Consider the following 25,673-nt stretch of genomic DNA (forward strand, 5'->3'; position numbering starts at 1 on the left):
ACAACTATAAGGTATTTTGCCAAATGGTTAATATTTAGGCTCTTTTTGCTCATTAAACTCCACAAGTATTTAGAAGAAACACCATTAAGTAAAAATGCATCAAATATCAGAGAAATTGTCCTAACAAATGTTTATAATAACTTTCTTCTTTGCCAATGAGAATAGAAAATAAGAGTTAACTGCCTGTTACAGTGACATCGTGGTAACATTGTGTGTCATCCTGAAGAAAACCTGAGCTTGAAGCAACCTCAGATGACTCATCCGTCAGATGGTGGAGACTAGGAGAAAAATGAAAGCAATTTTTTTACTTCCTGGGGTAGGCTTAGTAGCTTAGAACATCACTTCTCACACCCTGCCTGCTGATCCATAAGATGATACCTATTACTGTCCTTAAGATGATAATACATCCTATTCTTTTGCAGAAAATAAGGTTGTCCAAAAAGAATCAGTTTCTGAGGGGTGAAGAGGAAAATCAGGGCTGAAGGAAGCAGCAATAGATATCTTGGAGTAAAGAGACAAAAACAAACATTTACAAAAATGTTTTGTAAAAAAGCTTAAGGACAAGCAATCATAACTTTTAAAAACCAAACTGACATTGGTAACAAGCATTTACTCTTTTAAATACTTACTGTAATACCATGGGATGGTCCCATATGTTGCACATGAAGGCCTGGGGAATTGTAGTAAGACATTCCAGCTCTAGTCAGTGAAGTTGGTGGTGTGAAACCAACTGTGTGACTTGCATAAGACAGACCTAAAAATTGTTAAAAGAAGGTAGCATCAATATTACTGTCCATATGTCTAACCAGCATTTCTAACTGGTTTCAAATTGTGTTTCTAGAAATTCAGATACATTTCCCAAATGAAACAAGCCAAGTCATATACTTGACATAAAATTCTTCTATTCTGTGCTGATACTTTTGACTGTATTTTACTGTATTACTTATGTATAAAGTACTCTCAATAGCTCTGTTTTCATTCATTACCACATTCATACACATAACAGATAGCTGTACAAAATTCCCTGTTCATCTCATTGGTTCTCTAGCAAACTGCTGCTTATTTTTTCCTAAGTCTGAAACTTCCCAAAGGTGGGTATTAATTTATCATATGTGAAGGAGAGTAATGTAGCTAGCTGTGCAGAAGCGCTGGTCTAGAAAGAACATTTACCATACCAACATGACCAAAATCACAAACTGTGTTAGAAATTATCATTTCAGCTGTGCTGTTTATAACCCTGTTTTGGACTGTGTTTCAGCATCCCTTGGCTGATAAAATTCTCAGGAGAACACAGCACTCTTGTATCAACTACTGATGAGAAATAAAGTCCACTGGAACAAGCAAGTGTTACAGGGAATAAGCAGTTACTCCAGAACAGTTGTTAGGATGACAATGTTTCTGTATGTTCCATTACAGGAAAAGAATAAGAGAACATACACTGTTCTTCTGGTAACATAGTCTGCAAAACACAGAAAGTCAGGTGATTTGGTTCATTTCACAATCTGAAAAATCTCTTGAAAATCTCTATCCTAACTCTCATCTTAACACTGTAACATAGGTTATGGCCACAGCTAATTGTCACAAATGCTTACTCCCTTTGCAGCACTTCTGAGCTGTTCTGAAAAACTAGTCAGTCTTAAAAACCTAACAATTTAAAGATACTGTATACATTGTAGCAGACCTATGTAATAAAATGTGTCAATCGCATCTGGCAGAACATGTAGCTACAGAGTACAACTCCTTTGCCTGTAGTATAGGACTCTGTACCACAGGTTCTAAAATGGAATTTGGGAAAACTGTGCATGGAGGATTTACTTCATTATGTACAAGTGAGTTTGTTAGGTCAAAGAATCACGAACAGATCACAGAATGTTTAGTATGGAAGAGACCTCCAAGATCAGCCAGTCCAACCTTTGACCAACACTATAATCTAACTACTAAACATTGTCCTTAAGGATCAGGTCCAAATGCCTTTTAAATGCCTCTAGGGATGGTGACTCCACCACTGTCCTGGGCAGGACATTCCAATGCCTGACAACCCTCTCAGTGAAAAAACATCCAGCCCAAACCTCCCTGGGGGCAGCTTCCATCCATTTCCTCTGGTCCTATCACAGTCCACTAAGGAGAAGAGGCTGTTTCCCTCCTCACTCCAAGCTCCCTTGAGGTAGTTGTACAGAGCTCTAAGGTCTCCTCTCAGCATCCTCTTCTCCAGACTAAACAACCCCAGCTACCTCAGCTGCTGCTCCTCACAGGACTTGTGCTCCAGGCCCTTAAATAAGTTTGGTTGCCCTTTGTCACCATATAACAACCGTAGCCAACAGCTTGTACTCCATGTACAACTGCAATTTTAAGGAATTTTAAATTTTAGTTCATGAATGTGTCAGCAACACAAATTTATTTCCTTTGACTTAAAAAATAGATTCAGTAATCAGTAATTCAGGAAAGGTTATACAAAGCAACTACAGAAAAGAATTCTTATTTTAATAGTTATTGTTTAACAACAGAAAGTAGCAGAAGCACAAAAGCCATTTCTCTACTAAACAGAAATGGAAGTGGACTTTCTTCCAACACGTTCCAGATTAGACATTCACAAGAAGTTTTGATTCAGAGCATAATAGCAGTCTCATTACCAAACTAGAAATTTGTTTGATCTATGCATCTTGTTGGACATCTTCTATGGAGGGGGAGGCAGGGAAGAAGACAGCAAGAGAGGAAAAAAGAGAAGAAAAAAAGAAATAGAAGTGCAAGTGATAGTACTTAACTGATCTCTAATATCTGTTCACAGTGTAAAACAATCATCTGAAAATATGCTGCACTAGAAGACATCTAAGGCAAACTGTTCTTCCATTTACTACACATTTTTTCTCTCTAGACTAGCTGTGGAAGGCTACTCACCTAAACACATTAACAGGCCACGTTACTATGTGATGCATACAAATAATTTTAGAAACTGGATTAAATATTTACCAGGTGATATAGGTCTGCTAGAACTTGGTGAGGGTGTATAAGGGATAGGACTGGACACAGTGCGAGGTCTTAATCCTTGTGCAGACATCTCATTAAAATATCTAACAAAAAAAGGTAAAAAATAATTAGATCAAACCTATTAAAATGTGCCATATTTTTAAATGTTTCACTGTGTTTTATCAGTTCCCATAAGAATCATATGAGATTAATGAAGGACCAGTCACCTTTAGGAAGTAATGACAGGAATTCTCATCATTGCTGAAGGTTCAGATACTGGCTTAACTTTCAATGGAAATGGCTGGATTTATATTAGCCATTTAGAGTTAAAACTCTACAAGATGCATATGGTTAGAACAGTACATATTAAGGCCAGAAGAATAAACTATGTCAGTCTGACATTTACTGTATTCTTCCACTTTACACATCATTTCTATGTTGAACTCAGCTTGTCTGGCAGGACTGTATCTTCCAGAAAGGTTTTCAGCACTAATCTGAAACATGAAAAGTGTGTGTGGGGAAATAATTAAGGTATTGATAATTTACTCCAACAGCTGATCAGCCCCAGTTAAAAACTGTTTTGTTCTTGAACCCCTCTGGTCTCAATGTCTAGCTGTTTGCTTATCATGTCTTTTGCCAATGAAACAATAATTCTGAAGCCAGGACTTCCTCTCATTAAAGATACTTTTAGATTTTGTTGGAAGACACCTCCCACACTTCACTGTTATAAAGTGAACAGGTTAGAACATCAGGCAAGGCATTTATCCCCACCTATAATAATTTTAGTGGTATTTATTTGTACTTTTCTCACTGAATACATGGAGCTTCTTCACAGCCATCCTAATTGCCACTTACTGCTTATATCTCAAGGAATTTTATGTATTTTTTCCACCACACAAGGCCTGTGTTTTTCAGGTTGACGTGCTTATGCCCTCCACACCTAGATTTTTCAGTCATTGTCTAGGTTAGAGGTTCTGTTGCTCACCTTCTGCACATATGGTTGCAAATCAGTTCACCTCGGTTTATATTATTATATTTAGCTGTGTTTCTTTACTGGACACAGCAAAGCAGAAGGCAAATTAGCTGCCTAACAGTTGTCTGATTCTAATTTGTCTCCCTGCTGTGTTCTGAGAAGTTCTTAGCAGCTACACATTTATTTCCAAATCACAGAAAAAAAAACCCATAACATAAATCAGCATGAAAAATACTCTTACTTGACAGAACTCAGAATTATGAGTACTTTGAGATCTGTGAGCCAGTTCATAAACTATTTGAAACAGGTTTTGATACTTAATCTTATTGATTTGTAACCAGGATGTTCAGTTACTAAGCCACAAAACCTAACACAGGCAGTACCCTGTAGTGATACTAAAGCTGATCTGAATTTGGGTAGATAAGGTACTCCGAGTAGCTACAACAGAGAGCAGAAAATTAAGAATGAGTTACCTACAGAAGAGCCACCACTGGCAACGTTAGCAAAACTGAAGTGATCAGGCTGCCTGTGCAACACACAGTAACTTGTAATGCAGACACTATTTGAATTGCACCAAACCAGTGGCCTTTGGTTTTAATCTTATTTTATTCCACATAACGAATTTTCTGTAAGTCATCCTAGTGTCTGGATCAGGTGACATGGACTAGAAGCACATTTTTAGTACTTCTTCTGGTTCCAGGTATTTCCCTTACTACTCCAAAGAACAAGATGGAAATTCAAGAGGACAAAGCTACCACTGGTCAGAAGAAAGTTTTGGAAGAGCTGTGCATTTTGCATTCAGTAAAGAATCTTCATCTACTGCCATCTCTGAAAAATACATACTGTCAGCTTACAGAATGCAACTGAAAAACTTGGATACCTGGCCCATGACCACCATCATTTTTAGGAATACAATGTAAGCTGACAAAATTTACATTTTGAAATCATCACTGCATGTAGTTTCACAATTATTTTGTCTTCACAGTTCTCTAAGCCTAACCACTCTAACACTTGCTTTGTCCTTCCCTTTCTTTTGCATCACTTAACCTGCAAATACTTGTTTTGGAGCACTTCTGTCATGCCCATGTAGTGCTGAGAAAACTAACATGACAGTGAAATTTCTGAAGAGTACAGAGTAGCTAATCAAGTTTTCCTGCATTTTGTTGATTATCACTGCCTACAAATGTTTGATAAATTATTAGGATACTCTCATTGTTTGATTAATACTGGTAATTCACACTCTTTAGGCTGTATTTCCATTACCATGTAAATACTGGGGAAAAAAAGAGGCTAATAAAAGTAGATTCAAATACCAGAATCTTGTATTTCTAACAATTTAATTTTTACAGGATTCACTACATCTTTATAATAGTGAACTTCAAGGGTGGCTCTTTGAAACAAAATATCTGGTGCTTAATTTCTGACAATTATGGTTTATAACAAATATACTGATGACTCAAGAAGAAATATCTCAGTATCAGAAGAATAAAAAGCACAGGGTAAGTTTAAATTTTTTTTTAAAGGACCACTATAAATCCAAAACAATGTAAAACGACAAACAAAATAACGAGCATTTGATAAGAAATAAGAATGTTTTACTCTAAGTGTACTTAAAAATCCCTTTCAAGATATAACACTACCATACAAATATGATGTGAGAAAATGCTAAAAAACATATATATATGTATATATATACAAAACCATGAAAAACTTGATACTATCTGTAAAGTCAGTACAAGCAATGCAGCTTGCAGTACAGAAAAAAAAAATCAGGGATGTTAGAATTTTGACATCAAGAAAAATCCAGTAATTTTGGATCCTCTCTCTAAGGCTTTACACAGTATCCCTTCCTGTTTGGCTGAACACATTTTATTTTCTGCAAAGGTCAAATCAGCCTCAAGTAAGGATGTTCCTTGAAGTTACCAACTTAAGGAGAAAGCTACTATGATCACTGTCATGCCTAAGTTATCCTAAATCTCAACTCCATAGCTACATTTATTTCAATATACATTATCAAACCCCTAAGCAATTTTCAGAAGCAATATTTTCTTTCTGACAGTTAAATCTAATGCAATCTCTACACAAGATTTGTAGAATTCTGCTAAAGATATTCCTGAATCCTGCAGAAATTTGCTATGTATACTAAACCCAAATACATGATATTTCTAAAAAAACATATTCTACAAAAGCAGCATAAGAGTTGATTAATAAGCTCAATACCAATATATCTAGATGGTTAGAAAATCCAAACCTTTCATCATCCATTTCTAAGCTGGATTCACTTTCTGACAGTTGCCTGCAGAGTGCTTCCCTACGTTCCATTTCCCTCTGTAGTTTTCTTTGAAGTCTCAAGTTCTCTTCTCTCATATGCCTCTCCTCTTCTAAATATTGTGCCATCTTCTCTGAATCTGAAATTCAGGATGCTGTTAACATGTGATTAAAATACAATTACACTAAAAAACAAAGATGTTGTACCTAATCTTACTACTGTACTTCAAGAATAAAGGTGAAGAAAATGTTCAGGATGGATTACTCAAAATTCTCATCTCTAAGTTATTAGCTCAAATCCTAGTTCTAATAGCTAATAAAGTAATTTGCTGGTTGACAGCAATTTGGGAAATAAAAGGTAAAAAGCAGGAAAAGTTTTACTTATGTATTTGGAATTTAAAAGAAAGTAAGAAGTCATGAAGAAAATAATAAAATCAAATCCAAAAGAAATACATTTATTCCTGCTGCATTAAAATAACACTGTTCCACATATACAAAGATTTTACTGTAATGTATATAAAATTATTTTAAAGATGTATTTCTATTTTGTAGGAGAAAGCACATAACAAGTTTTGAACTTCAAAACACTGAGACTTATATTAAATTGCTACTACACTACTACAGCATTCTTTCAGTTAGTTACACATTTTACCACAGCAGGACATGTAGCAATATTAAAAGTCAACAAGTGATTCACTCTACATCATAGACCAATTTGATTTTGCAATTCTAAATAAGTTCAGCTAACATCACTGGTCTGGTATTACAGGCTATTTGAAATCATAAAATCAAATTATGGAAAGCTTCAAAGCATTTTGACAGATTTAAATAAAATGGAACACAAGATAAAGACTTACAACACTATTTTTTGTGTAGTTTTCTAATGTTTGATTATGCTTACAGATAATGCTTTGGCATTAAAAACAATATTACTCTTCTACATGCTTTGTGATCACCCCATTCTCCATGTCTACCTTAAATTCGAACTCAGGAAACTATATTTTACATATAAAAGATACTCATGTAAGATTTTTATAATATTACACTCCACAATCTTAGAAAGATTTAAACCCCAAGTTTTTTACTCACGCTGTAGCTGTGCAGCCCTCAGTTGTTTCTTTAACCTCTCCACTTCATTCTTTAAAAATCTGATATGTCTCATCATATTTTCTGGAGAATCTATCTCCATTGATATGTCTCTGGGTGATGGTGGAGCAGATACTGGCTGGTCTAATTTCTCCTGCAAAATTCTGTATAAAAAATAATTCAAACTTGATGTTCAATTCTAGTGAAAAGAAAGCATTAAATGATACCTCTATCACAGTAACAAATATGCTGATGAGACAAACCTTTTCTCTGCTTCAAGCTTGTCCATCCTCTTCCAGAGACGATTCACTAGTGCCTCTTGTTCTTGTTCCAAAGTATTTTCAAGGTCAATCTTCTCACGTCTTAGCTGGAAAAACAATGAATGAAATGGAAATTATGGAAAAGTATTTTTTCAAGAAACTGTCATTAGGGAGCACTGATATTATTTTACATGATGCTCTGTGACAGCAAGGAGAAGGTGAAGAAAATGAGACACAGCACACTGGTCACAGAGCCAGTGAAAGATCAAGAGATTCAGGAATCAAACAGCTGTCATCTCCTTAGAATTTTTTCTCATGGAGCTTGTTTTCTCTGACCAGTAAGGAGGAGCTTGAAGTTCTGGACACATGGTCACTAATGACATGGACAAGCCTATTCAAAGACAGCTTCTACTCCTCATGTCTCTTAAGTTCAAAGCATTTATTATTTTAAAAAATGTTAGACTATTTTTAGTAGAAGAATCACAGTTAAGTAAGTCAGAAATAGAACAGAAGCCATGTTTGCCCTGCCTTAGACAAAGGAGTGACATAAAAATAGTGAAGAAAAAATTATGCGAAGTGTCTTAAGTGCTCCTGCATCCACTCCTACTAGCAGAAACAAATGTACTTCTGTCTTAGCAAAGGCTTTACAAAAGTAAATGTGTAACCTGACATTCCCATTTACTTACGACGTGAACATCCTTGATTCTGCTATAAGCTGATGAAAGCAGATGCAGTTTAGAACCATAGAACCACACATGAAGAAATCTATTATTAGTATTTTAGCACAAATACGATGCAAATATTAGTAAGAATACACCTGAATACTAACAGGCACAGCTGCTCTTGTCAGTGACACTGGATGCTGAATTCCAGAGTTATCAATAATGAAAAAATAATGGGAACAGGTTAACACCTCTACAGGTGAAAAATAGCATGGAGGCATTTTTCCTAGCCAAGTCTTAGTTAACACCACTTCACTAATGGGCTAATAATCCCATGATACAAAATGGAATGACTGAAACCAGTCTTCTAAAACAGACTTCCCTCATGCATTTACTGCATCACTGCAGTGAAGTGGTATTACAGCATCTAATTCTGTAAGGTCTCTGTGCCACCCACTAACTTAATACTGAGATTCCAAAACAGAATTTAAACTTGCACACTTCAGGTAATAGAGCAAGTTTAACGAATGTACAACTTCCTACTTTCAAGCTTAGAGAAAAGAGATACTGCAAGTAAAAATACATGAATATTGATGAGTAATAGGAAACATCACTAGAAAAATAAACACTGTTCAGTAAATCTTTCTGCATGAGCTTCCAGCCATGCATTTAACAGCTAAGGGAACTTTCACTTAAATAAAAGAGAAGTTAGGAGCTACATGCTTCAGCCTCACATGAGGGATGACAATTTGGATCCTGACTGATACTTCCTTCCCCACACCAGAAGGAGCTGGAATGGTATGAAGGGAAAGGGCTCTGTCTCAGGAGGTAAGGGCACTCTCTCTCTGGACACTGCTCATTAAGACAATTTGGTCAGTGCTTGGGGCTGACTATAGATAGGGAAGAAATTACACACAGTGTTCTGGGAATCTGCATACTGTGCTTCTATGTGACCAACAGGCAGATCTTCACATCACTGCACAGCTATCTACATAAGCACATGGTAAAAAAGGTTTGACTTCAGATCACTACTTCTGCAGCAATGTTTTTTGCATCACTTCAATGAAACAGTTTCAACTCACCTACTCTGGCAGGCCTTTTACAACTATTTTATTGATTTAGCACCAGAAAATCTCACAAAAAACATACTGGTGAAAATAAAGCTATTTCATTTAATGAAAAAAAGAAGAGCACACTGGAATTCAAAGGCAGAGGGAACTGTTTATAATGTTGGATTTGAAAAATCTAAGATTGCACTTAGTATTACAGCAACCATCACCAAGACAGCACTCCATTAGTTAGAAATCTGCATTTAGGTCAGCACACACAATGGCAAAGTCAAATCAGCAACAATACACAGATGAGCCTTGTGTTGTGTCCTGGAGGCTGACAGATACTCTTGATGAAGCACCCAAAGAAACTAGGTTGTAAAACAGAGATCTAAAACTCCACATTTCCAGCAATATAAAAAGCACGCTATAAGCAGGTATCTTCCTTAACTGATCATGAGTTTTGTCCAAGTTGCTTCCAGTGTTAGGATATAAAAGCTTTGAGGATGAACACCTTGAACTGAACCTACAGGAGAAGCAACTGCAGCACTGACCAGAGCTGTGAATTCAGAGAAGAGATATATTTGCTTTGTACTAGGTAGTTTCAGGTGTAGTTTTAAATTTCATTTAACTATAGTGAATTAATTGGTAGGAATGTGATAATATTCTGAACTAAAATTAACAGGATGGGACTATGTTTTCAGATCAGAAGCTCTGTCATACTAGTATTATTCTATATGGGTTCAAAGTTACATTCCAATTAAACATAATCTAATTTTTAATTTTTCCCATCACAACAGAGGAAACAAGGAAGTACTGACTTTTTTTTTTTTACTTCGCTTTTCTCTTCAGAGAAAGAGAAAAACCTCTTCTAACCTTGCTCACCATGCAATTGTGTTTCTTCTTGTCTCTCTTTCATGCACACACTGACTTTGTACTTCAAATGCAGCTAAAACATCCATTGTCTGTGTATTCTTTGCTTACAGCTTCTTCAGTCTTCTTGCAAATTTACTAAGCATTAGATCTCCTGAAATGGACATCTTCCAAATCAATAAAAGTTGAATTTGATCTCTGCCTAAACCCCCTATAAAATATTTCACTTCTCTGCTCCTCAAGTATTCCTCCCCGTTTCTATCTTTAATTCTTTGCTGCTCTCCAGGAATATCTCTCCAGAAGATTTTACACATTATTTTCTTCTCCTTTCAAAGTAGTGGACACGGAAGATGATTATTTGTAATTTAGTTCTTATTTCTCATGTTTCCAAACGACATCCACTGCACTGTATGAAACAGGAAAGCAATTAAAAAGAGCAACAAAGCCACACAAACTTGTCCTCAACAGGACAAATCCAACAGCTATTTATTTCCTATCAAGCCACTAAAGTGTAACTCAGAACATTATTTCTCATTTTAACTGAGGCACAGACAGTTAATGAAACAGTCATTGTAAATTTCTTCACTATTTAGCCTTCAAAGAGCAATGTTTTGACAATTCAACTTGACTTCAGAAAATTAAGTCAGGTCATATGTGACCCCTAGGATGTAACTTAGTTCTTTATTTAGGAATAACATTCTGTGCAACAATCACTTTTACAAACTGGCTACCTATCAATCACCTGTGGCCTAAGCAGCTCAGATGGGAGAAAGCAAAGGAGGAAGGATGCAAAGAATAGGTAATTTACTTTCAATATTTTAAAAGTAATGGTTTAACAGATATACATTATAACTATCTGCTCAGTGGCTACAGTGGTAAATGTTACAGTGGTAAAAATGCTACAGTGGCAGCGGAGTCCTAGATTCTGTTCCCATTGCTGAAGTCCTCTTTCCAAGCCCTGTTTAGCAGAAATCTCAAGGGTTACACCAAAGCACTTTGGCAACCTCTCTATAATTCCCTATGTGTACAACAGAAGTAACATTGCTCTGCTTACAACTTTTGGTTGCTTCTTGGTAGCACATAGAGCGCATGCCCTGAAGGCTGTTGCTTCAGATGGTTGTTTAGCATAGTGAGGTTTGTTGTTTGGTTGGGTTTTATTTTTAATATTTGTTTAAGAGAAAAAAGCATGCCACAGTTCAAATAAGATTTACTGCACCTCACTGTAAGAGAAAATAGGTGTACACTGTATTGCATAAAACTACACATGGCACTCCTAAGACTGACAGCCACATTTATCTTCATAAATTAAGCTAGATATTCAAGAGAAAGATCTGATACCACCAAAATATAACACTTCACCTTTGAGCATCCATGCTTTTTGAACAACCTATTGTTGATATTGAGATGTAGCAACAAGTTAAAATTTTATAATTTCACAAATTAGTCTGCTCAGAACAATTATATGAAAATGAATACCATTAACATGTAAAAAACTAAATCCAGCTTAATCTGTGAGTTTACTTTGCATTTTGATTAAGTGGTCGCCACCACCACCTTGTGGCTACAAAAGTTATTTCACTCCCATGTTTATTTCTATAATGGTTAAGGGTTTGCTGGCAAACTCCTACCTTTCTCATTCTCAATTTGTTCCACTTGTCATATCGAATGTCAGCATAAATAAAACCTATTTCATAGTTAAAATAACCATTAACTAATTTATCCACAAAGCCAATAGAAATGGGAGAGTCATACAAAACCAGGAGAAATTCATACTACTGGCAATAAATAGTTCCAAATCTGATGAAACAGGGAAAAATTAAGAAAAAAAAAATCACAGAAATAATGTGCTATATTGACATCACCCATATTATCTGACTTTGCTAAACAAGCTTGTATGCACCATCATTTTGCTTTGGAGTCAAACAGACTCCTACTAACACCACTGAGATGGTTTGAGGCACATGCCTAAAACAGAGGTAAGACCAGTCCCAGTGTCTAAACTTCCAGTGGAAGCATAACTAAAACAACAGGTGGTTTATCTCTGTAATCTTCATTGCTGTCTAGGGCAAAAGGGAATCAGATGTACTCAAATCTGAAATCTTTCTAAGTATACACACAGCTGACATCTCACAGATCAGTTGTGTGCTACCCAAGCTGCCACACAAATGTGACCTAGAACATAAGACCATACACATACTACTCCCTGTTGTGCTTAAGTGCTATCAGAAGTGACAGTCTTTCCCACCAGCCACATCAGTGGAAGTTGATGAAAGCAACAAGATGCATTACTTAGAAGAAAGCTGTATTGGCAAAACTCACAGCTGTCCAGCAAACATAAAGGCCTGCAGTAAGGATACTAAAAGTTTCAACAGTCATGAAAAAAAAAAAAAAAAAAAATCCAACTCTCATAATGAATTACAGTAATGATTTACTGCTTTGAAAGTCAATCTGACTTTTCTGTATTCTTGATATTGCCCAGCTTCTCACATCTCAAAAAATTAAGTCAAACATAATACAAAACAAGTTGGTCTTTTTCAGAATCTTCTGTTTTATAGTCATACAACTCTGAAAATAAGGTGTGTTACCTGCTCCAGGGTGAGCTGCTTTGAAATTGTATCATTTTCCAGTTTTTTAATCTTCTTCATTAGTTTGTTCACTTGAAATTCTTGTTCCTGCTCTAAATGCTGTTCCAGTTCAGCTTTCTCATGCTGCAGCTGAAAATTCAGGAGACATGGAAGCATTTTAAACACGCAAATGAAAGTATGAAACATTTATACCACATTTATACATTTATTCACACATTTATTCTTACTGCACATTCAATTCTATACTGATAATTATTCTCAAATGCAGAGCATACCCAACACCTCTTCAAAAAGCAACATTTTATCAAAGGACTTATCTTAGTGTTTATAAAAGTATTCTTTTAATCTAACTACATAATTTCAGGAGCACCCAAGCTTAAAATGCAGGTTTTCCACTCAGGCAGCTGAAAGTTTAAAATTATGACTTAAGTCATACAACTGAAATTACGGCACAACAAGACAGTTAAAAAAACCCCAAACCCATCTAATTTCTATTCCTATGCTAGAAAGAACAAAAAAACCTTGATAATATAAAAATATTTGTTATTTTAAAATTATCATTTTAACAGTCAAGGGAATTTTTTTCAGTTAATATTCCTGATTGAAATAAATCTTTACACTTAAAGCTCTCAAGCAGATGGAAACAAACAAAACAAAACAAAACAAAAACCCCATTTAATATTAATTATGGCTTGGATACAGTAATTTTTAACATTAAAGTCAAAATCACTATAGAATCCCTCTGAGACAGTGACCCAAGTCTTCCTGTGGATAGAACAGAGTGACTGGCACCATGGTACAAACACATGATCTAGGAAAAACCAAATGTCATCAAACGACAGTGAGGTAATTACACCATGCTCTAGCCATCCACTGAAAACTGTAAGCACTTTCTTCCACTTGCTGTTTTTTTTACACCAGTTCTTCTGGCTATCACATTACAATATGTAAGGTCATAGTGTTTAAATGTGTGAGGAAAACCAAGGAAATGGAGAAACACCTCTCCATCATGGACAACAGCCGAGGCTGTAGGATATCCAGAGTGAAGAAATATATTTTGGTTTTAAAACAAGCTAAAACTGTTAGTTCACTAATTCAAGGGTTTTTTTGCTGCTATGTATAGAGACAAAATCACCTGTGAATTGCAGGCAGGGAGTTCAGAGCAGAAACACACTGAGAGAGGTCAGAATGCTAGGCAGACAGGAATTACTTGGCAATATACAAATGCGAGAAATTTGTAGTTTAAATATATTTTCAGGTGAGATTTTGCTTCTCACAAACTGAAATAAACACCTGAATAGGAATTAAAAAATGAGATTCATTCCTTTCACTTACTAAGTCACAGAATTTTGTTCCAAAAGCCTGACACGCATGCAAATTCTCATGCACCTGAAGACACCTGGACTATGACATGATAATCACTGAGACTCTGATGGAGGCTGGAAATAAAGCAGTTTCTCCTCTCTTGGAATATGCAGGGCTGCCAAGTATGCCAATGTAGATTTTCATTACAAAAAAAAAATCTATATTCATACTTTTAAATCAAAATAGTTTATTTGATAATAAAAAAGGTGAAGTTTCATACTTCATACTAGCGTATTGGTTGGTAAAAAGCTTTTTTGATATGAAAAGAATATTATTTGGTTTTAAAACTCTACAAGCCCCTCTCTCTTCCTTTCCTACCCCTAGACAGCAGCTACAGTTTAAGACTGAAGACAGCCACATAGTCCAAGAAGACAAGTGCAAGACAAGAGGGCACAGTCTCAAGTTGTGCCAGGGGAGGTTTAGGTTGGATATTAGAAAGAATTTCTTTACCGAGAGGGTGATCAGACATTGGAATGGTCTGCCCAGTGAAGTAGTGGATTCTCCATCCCTGGAGATATTTAAAGAGACTGGATGTGGCACTCAGAGCCATGGTCTAGTAACTGCAGCTGTAATGGATCAAGGGTTGGACTTGATGATCTCTGAGGTCCCTTCCAACCCAGCCAATTCTATGATTCTTTGTTTACCACCTAGCTCAAGGTACCTACTGCACTTTCATCAAAAAGATAACCTTTTTTTTTTCATCGAACTAAAAATTGAGACCAAAGCCAGTTGCTGTAATCAGCTCACGCTGATTAAACTGTGCAAAACTGAACTGTGCAAAAAAGGCAGACAGACAGAATCTCTTACTCAGCCTAAAGCCAGATGCTGCTAACAGAAAGCGTGTGGTGGGGACTGCTCAGATTTGCAGTCCAGGCAGATCATACAGTCGTACAAAGCCATCTCAAACCAACTACCATATACCATTTCTTGCTCTTGTGTGCTTCATGCAAATGCAACTACCAGGTTACTTAAACCAAACTGAGCTGCAACAGCACCATCTTGCTTTTCAAATAATTCCTTTTAAAGTTTATTGGAACTGTCATCACATGGAAACTGAGAATGCTTACTCATTAGATCAGTAGCTGCTGTGTAGGACCTACAAAACCCTGCCTTGGGAGTGTGAACATACCTCAGCCAACTGACCATTCCTCCTGATAAGAAAGCTATTAATTGAATCCAAGAAAGATCTGTTACAGGAATATCTTAACATAAATACACCCAAACGTGAATTAACTGGGAATAAAAAGAAACTCAAAACACTATCTCCTTGGGGCCTAAAAGGGATAATAACAAAACCAAAAAAAAAAGCCCTGCTGGACATCCTGATGAAATGACTTTATCTGTTACTCTCCTTTACACTTTTGGCTTAATTATTCAGAGTGGGGAAAAATACTAATAACATAGCCCATAATAGGTATTAATGGAGTGTGTCACAATTGGATAAAGTAATTTTTCCCTTTTCTTGCCTTTGATTAAAAAAAAAAACAAAGTAAAACTAGCTAATGCTGAAAAACAGAATTGCTAAGAATAAGAAAATATGCACAGATAAAACACTGTTGAATATAGTTCATTTTACTTAGAAAAGTAAGAGTATTTTCAAACTGTTTTAAATCAAATGCAATTATAGGAACAACTATACATATACACCTACAGTTGCCAGCTAAAGACAAGGAAAAAATGGATGAGAATGGGTCACCTTGACGACAATCTCTTGTAGACCTCGAATTGAACATGAAAACAATAAGAGAGGTACTGGTGGCATTTTCATCTACATAAGATCAGAGATGGGTCTGGTGCAAGACAGCTAATACCTCAAAATGAGAGAAGGGCTATCAAATACAAAACTTAGCAGTAGAAAGAGTGCATGAGTTAGCTCAGGTAAGACCTATATAATTACAGTAATATCACAATAAAACATAGGCCACATTTAGCTTTCTTACTCTACTGGGTTATTCTGGGACAGTAGAAAGTGTTTTTGTGAAATAATGGTGCTAATGGATAAAGTTCCTCCTTAAAAAACAACCCTCATTTGTCCTCCGACTATGACTTTGTACACTGTACTGTACAGTCTATTTTTACTACTCCAGGCCTCAAAAGTTGTCCAATTTGCCCTTTGCTGCATCCTGAGAGTCCTATTTATTAACAAATTTCTATCAGCAGTTTGCATTATCTTTATGTCCAGATGCTCATCAAATAAATGATAGATGAGCTGACTTTATTCCACACAATCACATTTGCATCCTTGAGCTGACGCATGGTATTTTGGAGAGCAGGAAGGGTAATAGCTTGTGTTTATAGACTTATAATTTCTGAAAGACTTGTCAAGAGTCACACTTGCATGACAAACAGTTCTGTATAGCCTCCCAATTGCTAAATCTTCCTCAATACACATTATGCTCTTATCTTGGCATGTCATAACATTTTACTTTCAAGGACAGATACTTGGACCAATTTGCACTTCAAAAAATATAAGGGTATCAAAAAACCCCTCTGTATGTGATTGTGCAAAGGACTGTTGTACAATTTAAAGAATAATTTACTTTGTAAATTCAGATGATACAAAAAATTAATTACTTTTTTGAGCAGCCTTGTTTCAGAAAAGGTAAATTTTCAAGATTTTCTACTTTAAATTTCAGACAAGTAACTCAACAAGTCCATGTCTACAGCTGCAAGACCAGATCCTGCATCAAAACACTTCTAATGATACTCTGCAAAATATTACTATCATTTTATAATGACTAGGGATTGAGAACTCTATAAAAGCATTGTTCCAAACTTTCCAGAGACTTTGTTAGGTAGATACAAATGTAATTATGCTAAGTACATGGAAAAATACAGTGAACATATATAAGGCTTATAAGAACTTCATCGGGAGTGTATATCATGACTAATTTTTCTTTCCCTCAAAAGCTCTCTTGAGAGAAAGTCTGTTGAGATGCTCCTTCATTTCTGCACTAGCAAAGAAAATTTTAAAATATGCTAAACAAAGGTAATTCAGCTAGTAAAAGTGTATACTTATTTATTGGCTTTTAGATGCAGTAAAAGCTAATGCCACACAGCTTTCAAAGGTACGGCGCCTGAAAGCCTGGCAACAGGAAGCCTGGAATCAGTCCAGTGAAAACACCTTTTTCCAAGTGCTAGTGTGTATATTGAGAATTAGCCTCATACTGTATGTAGCATACAGCATAATTTTCAAAACTAACTTCTTACAATATTGAAAAAGTGATGTAACAGTGTACTAGTGATGCACATCATGCTGAACTGGGAAATTCTTGTTTGGCTGTTAGCAAGGAGTGCTGCAGCTCATTCTCTGGCAGACAGCTTTCACATTTAAAACGTTTTAACATTCTGAGAGCTCATTCCAGATGCTGCTCTGAATAGGATGCATAAGCCCCTACAATTGTGACAAACAAAGGTTTGACAAAGCAAAAAACCACACAGGCACTATAAAAAAATTCCCTGTGCTAAGTGGCTTTCAACTGAATGTCAGTAACTTTGACACAGCCACAGACTAGTATATACTTGAAAATTAAGAGACTACAAATAACATGAAGTTTACCACAAGTGTACCCCCCCTCTGATCCAAAAGGCAAAATCTTAGACAAAAGAGATTGGTATGCATTTTTTTCCCTTCAGTCATACAAAAAGCAGGAAGCCATTTGATGTACAATGTCTGACAGCACGAATTTTCAAAGTCTAGCTCCAAGTCAGATCAATGTTGCCTGACAAACCAAGAGACTGGGAGTTTAAACCCTAACAGCAAAGAACGGTGGAGCAACCAATTCCTGCCCACACTTCCAGTGGAGACTGATGTATTGCTGGTTAAGTTATCATTTAAAGCCTGTATTTAATTTAGTTACAATTCTCTTCAGATCAAAGAGACCAAAAATGGAAGTGAGCATTTATCAGTTCATTATTAGCCTTATAACTATGACATTGGTCTTGCATACTCTAATAAAGATAGAATTGCTACAGTCTAGCAGGCAATGAATCTCAGGAAACTGAAAAAGGTAAATTGCAACTATCTTAACTTTGCGTCTAAGCAGCATTACTCCAAGATTCAGCAGTCCACTTGTGTAAAGGGAACAGTATCCACAACTACAGAAGATTTTGTAATAATTACTAGTTGGGCGTGTGATCCATGCTAAAATGTCCTCTTTTCCACAAAACAAGTTTATTTGTGATATGAAGAGTTTCTCTTCTCAAACTTCTTTATCTGACAGTTTATAAGGGTGTAATTTTCAAGATTCTTAATTGAAGAATCGAAACTTCCAAACAACAGATAAGCTATCAGAAAGCAGAACCAGTGTCAGTGTTATTCTCAGTTCCTTCCTGCTTAAGAAAACTGCCTGCAGCGATCTAATAACAACTTAGTAAATCCATGATGGCTACAGAAATAAAAAATTATTTTTGTGGAAATATACTGCAATATTCAAATGTTTCCTAATGCTACACGTAAACTCCTTAAGAGAAGAGACTAGTTCTCTTGTATAATTTATAAGCTTCTGAGCTAAACTAGTGTTTAGAAGAATATATTAATATGCATTTTTGCATTTCACCACAAGCTTATCACATCAAAAACATAATCTAACCATGGAATAAGAGCTGCATTCAGCAAGCACACAAACAGAATAATAGTTTCAATATTAAACTGTTTGTTTTAAAACAAACAAGTTCTCCACCTGTACTACAAGTCTTGAACCACTGTAAAGACACAAAGTCATCCAGATGTATGGGCTACAAAAACTGCTGACCAAATTGAGTTCTTGAGACACATCTTAAGATATGCTTTGCACTAGAACGCAGATATATCCTCTCATATTCTCCTCTGTGCACTGCAATTAACAGGTGAACCTGTAAGCAAGATACTCCATGCTGCTTGCCCCTCACAGGTACAACCACAACCAACACCCACAGGATGTTGGCAGTTGTTCTCTTCTTCAAGCTAACTGGCTTAATACTTAGAGGAAAACCCACAATTTAGTTCCAAAAACTACCTACCAATGCTGAGAGAAATGAGACAGTTTGAGGACTAACAATTTGGTAAGCAGGTGCATTTAAGAGTAGTCACCTTTTAAAATCTTCTCATTGACATGACTATATTTATCAAACACTACATGAGGCACTACTTACAGAAGGGCCACAAGACATGAAGTGTAAGGCTGCAGGCTGAGATACTCCTTAATAAAAGCAGGCAGTGGACAGAATTTTAACTCCATGTTATTGTATCTATGGCTATGTAGTTACTTTCAGCAGAAACTTGCCTACAGAAAGCTGGGTAATATTTACAGGATGATGTTTAATACAAGACTTGAGGATTTTCTCCAGGTGCCATACAAAAGGTGACAACAACTCCATTGGTTTTACACCTGTGTTCTGTTTCAGATGCAGATGGCTTCTCTGAATCTCTCATTAGCAAGGAAGAAGCTATGCCCTTCCAGTGGATAAAAACATAATGTCCCTGCATTATTCCATACACTACAATGAATTCTGAGGACAGTAGATTATTACATTTTCCTTTAATTTGGGGCAACAGTCAAAGGATACTTCCTGAAAGTTCACAGGACAACACAAAATTTGATTGAAATTTTAGGTTGACAAGAAGTTTATATTTCTCTTTGTAATGTTTAAACATATTTTGCATATTAGTTACTTAAGAGCTGTTAAGGATACAGCTTTAAAGCAATCTCAGTTGAATTCTAGGAAAAGGCTAAGCATAATTTAAGCAACTGCTAGATACAGCAATTTAGTTGCTGCAGAACTTGTGCAGTAGAAATTTGTGTGCAAATTCATTATGAGTTCAAACTCCTTCAGCCAAGCCCCAGGTAACCTGGTTGTGCAACCAATTTGTATATAGCAATTCCAACTAAACAAGAGTGCTCAACTTACCATTTCTTGCTTTATTGGAAGAGACTTCAATGGAAGTGGTGTCTACATCTTACTCCAATTAGAAAAAAACACTCAGTACCCCTATTTTACTGCCACCTGCTTCTCTGTTTTTCAAAAAAATGTGTAACTTTGAAAGCAAACATACATCTTATTCAGAAATGTTCTGGTCAGTCCCCAAGAAAAGCGAGGGTAAATGGTAATACCTGATCAAGGATATTTAATCTTAATACTTAACTTATTATGTGATAATAAGCATCAAACAGACAAAGATATGGAGGGCCTAGTTTTCAGAAACAAAGTGTCAGGTGGGATTGGCTCTAAAGTTGTTCCAAACAGTGTATTACCTAACAGCAAGGCTAAACATGCCCAACTCTCTAGCTGCAGAACATAAGAAATGCTAACAACATAACAAGTTAGCTTCTTTAAACATGGCAAGTTTTCCATTGCAAAGCTTATAAGCAATGGCATGGACAAAGCTACTGTGGATCACACCAAATATGCACCCAACTTAGTACCTTATGTATTGACAGAGGCCAAAAGCAGGTAATTATGCAAGACTATCAGAACAGGGCAAACATGTACATCATTTCCAACAAATACTTACCCACCTTCCAAAAATTAGCAGCTTGGGCAGTGAAAATAAGTTTCTCTGCTGTAATTGTTCCAGCATCTTTTTACTTTTAGCACACAACTGGTGCAAGTCCTTTAATTCAAGAGAAGCAACTGTTTTATTAAAAGTCTCCTTCAAGCATTGTATAGGAAGTTTAGTATTTCAGGACTCCTGTTAAATATCAAACACTCCAGGAAAAAAGCAGCTGTTTCACTAACTAATAGAGAAACACTAACATGTAAGTTCAACCACCAGTTGAGGATCTTGGAGAAATATTACTGAAGGAAAGAATTACCTGCATCAGTTTTCTTGAGAGCTCATTAGTGAGAAATTCCTCTTCCTTTTCATAGTTTACTGCAAGTGTTTCTTTTTCTTTCTGCAGAGCTTGAATCTTCTTAAATAGAGTATTACTGATGAATTCCTCTTCCTGCTCTGCCCTTGCTTGCTGTGAAATAAAGAGACAGTTTTAAGAAAGTTGTTTTTTTTTTTTAATTTTTATTTTTATTTTATTTTGTTCACTGTCTTTCAACTTGGGAAACTACACTGGTGCTTTAAACACATGAACTCCTCAGCCTTTTAAACATTATGCAAACATTACTGATTCACGGGTACCTACTTTTTTACTTTTTCCTACTCTATTTCTAAAAGCAAACTCCTCTCTAAACATTCTCCATTACAAGCAGAGACACAGTTCTGACACTGCTGCATTCAGGACCTTGCCTTCCGTCCAGATCCCTTAGACTGCAACCCTGCTTTCTAGGAGTCAAATAATGAATTTATTCTTTCAACCAGAAAGGCCACAGGCTCATGAGCATTCTCATCTCATGAGGATTTCTACCCAGCCACAAGCACAAGAAATCATACTTGCAGTAATTCACAGAACTGTTACTTCACTACATACAACATGATTTTTAAAATGCTGCACAATAGCTAAGAATTCCCACTGTTCACCAGGAGAGCTACTCTGGAAATCCCTATGAATTATCACTAGAGAAGACAATCTCCATTTCCACACTCCTGTAACACCTAGGCACTGCTCCACAGAAAGTAAGCCTGTAAGTTTCCTGAACTGCAGATTTGTGATTTTTCTTGATTCTAATGATGCCAGCTTATAGATTACAGTATGTAGAGATTCAGCAAGTTTCATTTCAGCTAAATTTTATAGAGGAAAATTTTAAAACTGAAGCAGAAGCATAACTAGAGCCTTACTGAAAGCTTAGCTTCTATAATCTTCTGCCCAAAATGTGCCAAAATTACAGGGGTTTGCAAACTTCTCAGCTGAGTCCTCCTTCTATCAAGCCTTTCTCTTGACATCTTTATCTCTGCCTTCTTGTATTTTCTTCCATCTCTATCTTTTCTTGGCCCTTTCCTACTATTTGCCATCAGTTCCTGTCTCCCTGGCACCAGCAGAGCTGGCACTAACTTGGGGGAAAAAAAACAAACCAACTCTGACAGTTTATTAGCTTAGGATCTTAAGTCCTTCATAGCACCTCCTCTCTAATGTTTATGCATCTCTATGGCAGAGAACCACTACTCCAGCACATTCTGCATTGGTACTATGACTTGTCACATGAAGACAACATCAAGTTGTCCAAGAGCCCTGAAGAAATGCTGTTTTCAGCTCACAGCTCAGAGGATTAAAACTCAAAAAATCTAACTGATCTCAGTAACATCATCTATCACTTTCTAAATGTGGCTTTACTTAGAGCTGCTAACAATCTTACTTCTTTAGAGACATTTTGGAACGGAGTAAACAAGTCAAATTGCAAGAGTTCATTGTCCTCACATCATTAAAATTCATACACACTGTTCCAAAATCAACTCTTCCGCTGCCCTCACTACACTGGATTTCTACTGGTGTTTTTTTTTCAGTGGTTCATACAATAAAAGACAGTAACATATATCATGCTTACCTAAAATTAAATTAGAAAAGCACTGGGTTCCAAAAAACTAAAAAAGAACCAAGGTGTTTCTACTTTGATTTCTGTTCATCTCTAACTTGCACAGATTTGTTCTGCTCATGCTTTGTGCCAATCAAAAGCATTATTACAGCACCAAGCTTGTACAACATTTTGGAGCCAGATCCTGATGTTACATTATTGATGGATCCTTAGGCCAGTGTGGGTTGCCATGATCCCAGCCAAACAGCAATGCCAGCCCTCTGAGCTCACACAGGTGCTGACACAGCCAGTAGGCCAGCACAAGCAGAAGGAGATACCCAAAACCTGATCTTTTCCTTTCCTTCTCCCATTTTTCTTTCCTGGATCTCCTTCCTGAACTGTTTTACCACACAGGCAGAGTTCTGGAATGCAGAAATGAGTGAACTGCCACAATTTAGACCTGCTTGAACTGCTCTGCAACAACCTTCTCCATCTACACCATTCAAGACACCAGCCTGCATTCAGCTGGCTGAAAGGAAAAGCTGAGTATGATTACATCTCCTGCTATTATACCAAGAACTTATTTCTCAACTGAATAAACAACAGAAACCCTAGGTATCCAAGTATGAACTTTTCCTTCCAGATATCCACAGATCACATTTAATACAATGAATATCCACTTACATCACCCGTGTCAGCAATTTCAACACAAACTTTTTCCTAAGAAAACATCATACCATTATTAAGATTTGGTACAAAAGCACATGATGTGTGCTACATAATTTCATCATCGTGGAGATGGTTTCATTACTTGGAGATAGTTTCATTATCTTAAGTAATAAAATAATTCATGTTTACCTATATAACCTAAAAATCTTAAAACATGTTACTTAGACAACAATAAAAGTGATGTTGTAAAACTTATTAAAAATCAGTTTATAACTGTTTTCTACACAGATGCTGTCCTTGGGAGGGTTTTTCTGGACACTTCTGCATAGTGCTTCCATATGGATAATGCATTTTTATTAAGTATCTGCATTTTAAAGAGACTCTGATATGATCAGCAAAAAAAGAGAAACAGCATGAAAAACAGACAGTAGGTCTTCTGTAAGGGTATACAGAATTCTTGCTTTTTCTGTATTATCCATTCCACATCCAACATCCAAATATACTAAATGCAATTAACTCTGTTCTGTGTACCATATTACAAAATAGATTGCTAAGATGGTGATAAAAAATTGTTAATACCTGACCAGTCAAGCTCTGAAAACCCAAAACAACCATTCTACTTCCACCACAGATTTTATGCATAACCAAGTCACATCCAGCTGTCACCTGTGTCTCAAAATTCCATGTATAGCTAACTCAGTGGCAATATCCATGAAGCTGTCCAAGGAAAATCTGTTAATTTTATGGAGGTCAAGACCATAATTGGTAAAGACTACTGTGCTACTCTACAAGAAATCAAGAATAAAGGGGAATGTGGGGTGTATGTGTGTGTGAAGGAAGCACCTTATGAACATAAACACACAAAACCTCTTCTAATTTCTAGGAAGAGAAATCATATTATTTCTATTGCAGTAGAATGTGAAATCTTTATCACTAGTAGAGCTGATGCTTGAACTGCTGTAAAAACCTCTCCTTGTGAGATGACAATCCCGTGAGCTAATTTTGAAAGAATTAAGAAATGCATTTCTCCGAAAGTTTACATAGTAACTATCATAGTAGGAAGTGAATTTCCTTAGAAGTTATTTTTCCACACACTGCATATACTAGCATAAACTGCAAAAAGTTTAATGGTATAATCTTTTTCTCTCCCAGTTTTTCCTGCAAATATACCTTTACCAGACTTAGCTCATACTGCTGGATTTCCCTCTGTCCTTTTGCTTCTAGTACATGCAGCACCTTCTGCTTAAGGCAGGATGGTCTCTTTGTATCACTGGACTACAACCACATTGCTCCATTGGCACTATTTTATGAAGCATTAAAATCTGGTATTTCAAATGAGGCATTAGCTTGAGCACAAATAAAAAAGCATAATACAATTTAAAAATAAATAAAACCACAGCTCTATGCTTCCTTCTTCCCCTTGTTAGTTCTTCCAAAAGATACTTAAACCTTCCTGATTCTACAGTTAGTAAACAGGTTCAACAATCACATTTAATACCTACTCCTTGGACAGTATCAGTACATTATCAGTGATCTGTCATGAAAAGTTCTTGCATTTTAGTTTCAGCTGTCACTTTAGGCACAATTTCAGTAGCAAGTGTTTCAAATTGCTCCAATCACCTCTACTTGACCACCTGAGGGCCAAAGGACAAGCAGGCCTGGCTTGCAGCTTGAAAAAGCATCACCTTGTCTCCAGTAGCACCCAGAATAGAGGTGACACAAGATATCAGGAGATCTTGTTGGAAAAAGTCTACTAAGCACAGTTTTGATCTAATCCACTCTTGGAAGATCTCTCATCCTTAAAGCAAGAGCTACCATGATATCTCTACCATTCATCCATCTTTACATAAGTGCATTATATGTTGAGAGAACCTCATGGATAACATAAACCTGCAGATGGAGCTGAAGAGCAGCTGAATCTGGTTGCTGTACACAAGAAACTCTATCTTTGCTACTGAATATAGACTGGAAGGTTGGGGCAGATTCAGGAAGAGATGATCTCATTTGCTGCACATATTACACTGAATTAAAGCTGTTAATTCAGTAAGCAAACTTTTCAGAGGTCCTATGAAAAATTAAGAATTAAAAAGGGTGAAAGAGTTAAAAAGAGTTAAAAAGGCAGAAAGTTATCAAAGCATGGTTTTATGCAGTTCTTGCATAAAATAAAATGTAGGTTTCCCACTTCTCATGAAGTACACACTCCTCTTCTAGCAGTGCTAAATCAAGTTTCTGCTCTGCTCCTACTTTCTGGCACTAGCTTAAAAGAAGCATGAAAAACTACTGGCCTATAAAGGCAACAAATAATTCCAGTGAGCTGATACTGTTGCCATGCAGGAAGAACTTCAACACTGCAGCTCTCCCAGGCTGGAGCTATTTTTTCCTTCAAATCTTCCAGCCGCACCTGAAAAGAGCACACTGCATGCAATGTGCTTTTCAGACAAGGAAAAACCATCACAAGAACAAAAATCAACAGTAACTCATAGACTAAAGGCTCACACTACTGCTAGCTATCACAGCTGCCCAGCAGCGCATTCTATCTG

The 25,673-nt window shown here is 36.4% G+C and overlaps 1 protein-coding gene across 1 annotated transcript in view; it reads right to left on the reverse strand.

Moving 5' to 3' along the window:
- The window catches only part of CCDC6 (coiled-coil domain containing 6), a 41,721-nt gene that overhangs the window by 3,057 nt on the left and 12,991 nt on the right, over window positions 1-25,673 (reverse strand). The window contains exons 2-8 of the mRNA XM_030453114.1: window positions 20,880-21,029; window positions 12,721-12,849; window positions 7,555-7,658; window positions 7,295-7,455; window positions 6,189-6,345; window positions 2,968-3,068; window positions 630-754 (exon numbers count right to left, since the gene is read on the reverse strand). Of these exons, the coding sequence (XP_030308974.1) occupies window positions 630-754; window positions 2,968-3,068; window positions 6,189-6,345; window positions 7,295-7,455; window positions 7,555-7,658; window positions 12,721-12,849; window positions 20,880-21,029 (927 nt within the window). The remainder of the gene's footprint in view (window positions 1-629; window positions 755-2,967; window positions 3,069-6,188; window positions 6,346-7,294; window positions 7,456-7,554; window positions 7,659-12,720; window positions 12,850-20,879; window positions 21,030-25,673) is intronic.

Source organism: Calypte anna, chromosome 6, assembly GCF_003957555.1.
Source record: "Calypte anna isolate BGI_N300 chromosome 6, bCalAnn1_v1.p, whole genome shotgun sequence".
Lineage (NCBI taxonomy): Eukaryota > Metazoa > Chordata > Aves > Apodiformes > Trochilidae > Calypte > Calypte anna.